Genomic DNA, 5789 nt, shown 5'->3' on the forward strand with positions numbered 1-5789 from the left:
CAACAAAAATCGGGGACTGCTAATACAGTAGGAAAGTGGGAGCCGGGCTGAGGGCTGTCGCAAAGTGGGTTAGGGCACAGAAAAGGAGGGGAGATGGTAGATGGCTGGTGGCTCGCCTGTGCTCTTGAGCAGGATCCGTCTCCAGTCCTGTCCTTCTCAGGGATAGTGGGTTCAGGGAAGCGGGGGGTCGAATACAAAAAACTGGAAAGGAAATCTGTTAAATATTGTGCAACTAAAATTTAAATTTAAATGATTGTCAAATATACCGTCAATTACCACCAAACATCACAAAGTAAGTGACTTTCAATAATCCCTATATGATCACTATGTATCACCAATAATGTATCAGACATACATTGAAACGAAAAACAGGAGTCCATGTGAAAGGTTAAAGTCCAGGGGACATTCTTCCAGAGCATAGAGCCAAGAAGTCCCCTAGCAGGCCCACAGGCCTCCACAGTGGCTCACGCAGATCCAAACTGCACAAGTTTTCACTCCCTCATGTTGGCCTTAGTTCCCGTGGCAGAACTTGCCTTCCCACTGGACACTCGCCTGTGCCTGAGCCTGTGGAGAAGCCCAGCTCCCTCCCCCTCTGCCCACAGCAACACAGACACTCCCAACCTTTCCCAAGAGCTGCAGCACAACCACAGCCACAGCAGCATCCCCAGCAGTGACACCACTGCTCTGCCCTGTTTTGCCCTACTCTGCTCCTCTAGTCACAGCTGCAAGCCTGTCTCTCCACAAGAGGTTGTGGCCTGGTGGCAACAAAGGCAAAAGACTTCTGCCCACTTCCAATCCATGCCACAAACCCCATCTATGGCTCTTCCCACGTTTAAGAAACACCTGACCATTCAGAAGCAAATTTAGAGCTTATTCACAGGGTGAGAACAAAGGGAAGCTTCCAACACAGTGAAGGTTTTATTTATTATCCTATTTATTTTGACTATCAGTCTAAACAAACTACAAGCTACGAGCTAGAAACTAGAAACTACAGAAAACAACAGTGGCCTCTTCCAGGGCTAGTGTCTCCTGTCGGCCATAAACTGCTGCGTTGCCATGATCAGAGGCATCAGGCTGGAGGTCAGCTTGGCTGAGGTTACAAACAGATGCTGCCCAAAGAGAAAAAGAAGAAATTAATTTCTACTTACCTCACAGGCTGCAACAGGCTTTCTCTGGCAACAAGAAAGATACAGAAAGGAGGGCATTCTGTGCACCTCTGTCTCCACATCCAGGACCTTGCTACAGGAGGCAAACATGGCTCCCAATCCCACAAATCCATTAATCCAGATGTCTTTAGCTTAAGGAGATTTGGTCCAGGTGACCTTGAAAGACTGGAGATTCTTAGGAGCGGGGCCCATCTGACACCTTGGACTTGAGCAGATGAGGAGCCTCTGGCAGCGGGCGGCTGGCGCACCCGGCAGCCGCTTTGCCTTTTACCTGCAGAAATTCCTGGGCAGACCAGCACCTGTCCTCGTCCGTCTCCAGGCAGCAGTGCAGAAAGTCTCGCAACCAAGCGGACTGTTGCCTGGGGTTCTGCAGCTTCAGGGTGCCCCTGGTGCTTATCAGCTGTTGAACCTAGAGAAGAAGGAAATGCCACACTCTACCTGCCTCTTTCACATCCCAAACTGCTCACACAGACCCCACTGGACAAGCTCCACTCTCCAGTGGCTCTTTATTCCCTGCCAGAGGGTGGGAGATAGCTTTCCTACCCCTACTAAAGGAACCCAAAGCCCGAGGCAGCCATAGCCAGTCCAATAGGCAAAGGCTCTTGCCTTGGCCCCTGATTTCATTGGCTGATGGAATTAGGAGCAACTCCATCAGCAAAAGCACACTTTACTTCTCTGAGCACTGATACCAGCTCTGCAGCCGATGTGGAAGACAGACTTTAATCTAACTCTACTATTTCCAAGGATTATTCCAACACAATTTTGATTGTCAAGTTTTCTGTGCATGAAGAAGACGACTATCTGCAGTGTCTTGTCACACCCTGTGGAGAGTTGCCAGAGATCTGTCGCCAGGCAGGAAGAGCTCCCAGCCACTTGGCTGAAAACAGCCCCCATTGCCCTGTGCCATCCCTGCCATCTTCTCCACAGGGAAAAATGCCCCCAGCTGAGCAAGGGCCTATAAGGCCAGAGGCTGTGGGGGGCTCCTGTCTGAGGTGTGGGTAGAATTTTCCAAGGTCAAAAGCATCTCCTAGACCCCATGCTGCCCTGGCTATGTCAAAGACTGGAAGCAATATATGGGTCCCAGTGGTGGCTGGTAAAAAATGCAGAGGGACACATCCTGCAGGCCCTATGCCTCTGTAGTCTGGATGGGAAGTTATTATTTCAGATGCTGCAGCCTGACCCTGAGGGATATACAGCACCACTGACCTATGGCCTTATTAATGTCATTGTGCATGGATGCAGCACAGAGGCCCAGAGGCTACTGCAATCCCACACTGCTGGGGAGAAGGACCACAACCCTGCAGCCAGCTCCACAAGCTCCTGGGAGCAAAATCTTGCCTCCCCTACAAGCAGCCCTGAAGGCTCTGATATGAAGAACCAAGCCAGCACCTCACAAACTGCCTTCTGCAGGGATACTGACTGTCCCTCATCTGTGTCCTTGTCTGCAGAGCAGGTGCAGGCCCAGGAGGAGCAGAGGGAGGTGGAAAAGGCAGGTTCTGCCCAGGACAGCAAATGCAGACCTTCTTCTTCTGTCTAAGACAGGAACTTCTCACATGGGGGCGTCCCAGCACCCCTGGAAGAGGAGGGCCCCTGGCTGCCAGAACTCTCCCAGCCCTGCAAGAGGCCAGTCCAGTGGTGGCACAATCAAGGATCCAGCAAATCGTTATTCAAAAGACAGGAAATAAATTATTATTTCCCTGACACAGTCACTGGTGCACTTTGTCTCTCTTCAGCTGGGGCCTGTCCCTGATCTCATGACCCTCCATACTCCAAAGATTCACAGAGCCCCAGGGCCCTGTTGGTGGTACCTCCTCCGGCAGGAAATCCTGCTGCAGCCATGATAGTGGAACAGGTTCTGAATGAAAAGGAGCAGTGCATTTATGTAGGACAATGTGCCAAATAAAGGCGGATGGTGCCTATGCACAGAGGGAATGAACATGCTGCTCCATGTACTGCCTTTCTCTGTGGCCAAGGGGACAGTAAGGACCCTGTGGTCCCTTGGTCAGAGGGGTTTCTGGGCAAACAGACTGGTAGGATGGCTCCTGACTGCCAGTCATGACAGGCTATGTGACTGAAAAGATGGTGTCCTCCAAGGGTACATGGCACTGGGGCTTCAGAGCAGCTTCTCTGAATCCAAACACCACTTTGTATGCATAACCAGAGTTCTGTGACTGATCACACCACTCAGAACAGATTGGCTCTGGCAAAAGAAAACAGTGGCCTTGATGCTGCTTGTAAAGCTACACTTGCATGAAGAAATGGGCTTCAAGGAAGACACTTCTCAGCTGGCCCCTTGGCTGATCCTCAAAGTCAGGAAGTATCTGGCTGATGGAGTGATTCTCCCTCCCTCCCTCCCTCCCTCCCTCCCTTTTCCACTTTCTCTTCCCTGTCTCTCTTCTGTGCCTCTGTCTCACTGAAGAGAACAATGGATGGGACAGCACATCCCACCAAGACGAGGATCTTGGTCTTCCTGGAGTAGAAAGAAGGTTGTCCCTTTTACAACTATAGCTCCTTCCTGTGTCTATGGGAGCAGGTTCCATTGCTGGTGTTTTTGAGGAGCATCAATACAACAGCTGGCCAGGAGCACCAGCTTCCAGAAGCATGGCAGCCATGGTAAGTGGAGAGGGACCTGGCACTATGGGCATGTGCCAGTGGCAGTGGATGGGAAGGTATTGTGGTTTAACCCAAGTCATCAACCAAGCACCATGCAACCACTCTCTCACTCCACTACCAGGGGCAAGGGAGAAAGAACTGGAAGAGTAAAAGTTACAAAACTCCTGGGTTGATGTAAAGACAGTAATAGGTAAAGCAAAAGCTGGACATGGAAGGAAAACAAAACAAGGAAATCACTCACTGCTCCCCATGGGCAGGCAGGTGTCCAGCCATTTCCAGGAAAGTAGGACTCCATCATGTGTAACGTGTACTTGGGAGGACAAACACGACAACTGTCCATGTCCTCCCAGTCCTCCTTCCTCACTCTGCTTTACATTCTGAGCATAATGCCATTTTGCAGTTACTGCATCAGAATTCATCCATCCCATCTTTGCTTCCTCTGTGTAGCTGAGTGTTTCTGATTACAGAGTTGTTCTTCCTGTGTACTGCCATGCAATAATGAAATATTCTCCAGCAGAGACTCCAAACCTGCCTGCCAGCTACTGAGAGCACTGTCCAAACACTTCTTGAACTCAGACAGGCTTGGTGCCTTAACCACTTCCCTGGGAACCTGTTCCAGTCCCCAGACACCCTCTGGGTGTAGAAACTTCTCCTGAAATCCAATATAAACCTCCCCTGATACAACTTCATGCCATTTCCTTGATTCTGTCACTGACGACCAGAAAGAAGAGATCAGTGCCTGCCCCTCCACTTCCCATAATGAGGAAGCTGTAGACTTCCTCATTAGTTTAAGGAGATTTGGTCGAGGTGACCTTGAAAGGCTCCTTCCAAGCCATCCTAGGCCAGGTTTTCAGTGTTTCTTCTTTTGCTTTTTCTTATTAGGAGGCTTCATTGTGTCCATCACTTTTCCTTCACAGACTGTATCCACACTTGGACTTCTCATTCTTTTTTTCTTTTCGTCACACTTTGTCTCACTGCATGCTAGATACCCTGAAAGGCTGTACTCATCTGTTGTAGGTTGGGTTGATTTAGTTAGGGGTTTTGTTAATGTTAGTTAGGTTTGTTCTTTGTACTCCCCTATTTTTCCCGTCACAGTGGTTTGCTCCAAGTTATTTACCCCAAAGGTTCCTGCCACCCAGATCCACAGTTACCTGTCAATCTTTTACCTCTCCCTGTTTTCTCCTTGTTTGGTTCCATCAGTCAGGGGTTGCTCATTCCCTGTTGGGTGTCAATCTTGTAACCACCCCCAGCTTCTTCATGAAAGTTCTGCATCAATCACCCCACCTTAGCCTTTCTATTCGTCCCAGGACTCTGTACCCACCTCTGTTATGTTACCATTGGTTGTTATAGTTGATGTCATTTCTCTGTCATTTGTCCCCATTGGGCGAGCCAGGTTTCCACCCCTGTCCGCCCACGCCCTACTTAACCTGTTGTCGTTCGTTGTTCTCCAGCATTTGCATTGCATTGCACTGAGAGCATTTTGCTCCGACCACGCATGGGGGAATAAAAGATCTTAGGGCTCGCAAACAAAGTGTCCTCTCGTCCCTTCGTCTCTCAACGTGTGAAGCCGCCAAAGCTGCGTTACCCACGCCACAGGACTCAGCATTACCAAGGAGGCAGGTGCCATAACCCTGGAGTGGCACACACGTGGCAGCCACCCAGCCTCTCACAGGCAGTGCTAGCCAGTGCTTCTCGACTGCTTGAGGTCGTGGCAGGCAGCCACCGCACTCATCTGTGTAGCAGTCACTGAATTATGATCGTTTTGTCGAGGTAATTTTCTCGCACTAGACTTGCAAGCTCCTAAACTGTACTCTCCATAGCAAGTTTTGTATTTCCTTTATCCAGCACATTTTTCACTTTTTATCCTGCTCATTTCTCCAGAAGTGGCCTAGTGATCTGTTACTTTATCTATTTCTTGGTCTGCTGCTTTTGTCAGAGCAGTAGCATCTGCTGTGGTGTCCTCTCTGGCTCTACAGACCTCTCCATTCAGTAAAGGATTTTATTCTGTTC

The 5789-nt window shown here is 49.7% G+C and overlaps 1 protein-coding gene across 1 annotated transcript; it reads right to left on the reverse strand.

Annotated features, from left to right (window-relative positions):
- Nucleotides 1-980: 980 nt before the first annotated feature.
- On the reverse strand, nt 981-5160 carry LOC128782268 (serine/threonine-protein kinase PAK 3-like). Its single transcript, XM_053932527.1, has 4 exons — nt 5115-5160; nt 2975-3021; nt 1438-1575; nt 981-1109 (listed from the first exon to the last, which is right to left on the reverse strand). Exons 1-4 carry the CDS (start codon nt 5158-5160, stop codon nt 1020-1022), a joined length of 321 nt encoding a protein of 106 aa, XP_053788502.1. The 3' UTR covers nt 981-1019.
- Between the last annotated feature and the right edge of the window lie 629 nt (nt 5161-5789).

This window comes from Vidua chalybeata, chromosome Z, assembly GCF_026979565.1.
Source record: "Vidua chalybeata isolate OUT-0048 chromosome Z, bVidCha1 merged haplotype, whole genome shotgun sequence".
Taxonomy (NCBI): domain Eukaryota; kingdom Metazoa; phylum Chordata; class Aves; order Passeriformes; family Viduidae; genus Vidua; species Vidua chalybeata.

What these genes read in the sequence shown, in the direction of transcription:
- LOC128782268 (XM_053932527.1), bottom strand. Translation starts at nt 5,160, where the DNA reads ATGGGGACAAATGACAGAGAAATGACATCAACTATAACAACCAATG. An exon ending in AGGATTTCCTGCCGGAGGAG is followed by an intron (nt 1,576 to 2,974) that starts GTACCACCAACA and finishes CTTCTTCTCTAG; the next exon opens with GTTCAACAGCTGATAAGCAC. An exon ending in CTGCCCAGGAATTTCTGCAG is followed by an intron (nt 1,110 to 1,437) that starts GTAAAAGGCAAA and finishes CTCTTTGGGCAG; the next exon opens with CATCTGTTTGTAACCTCAGC.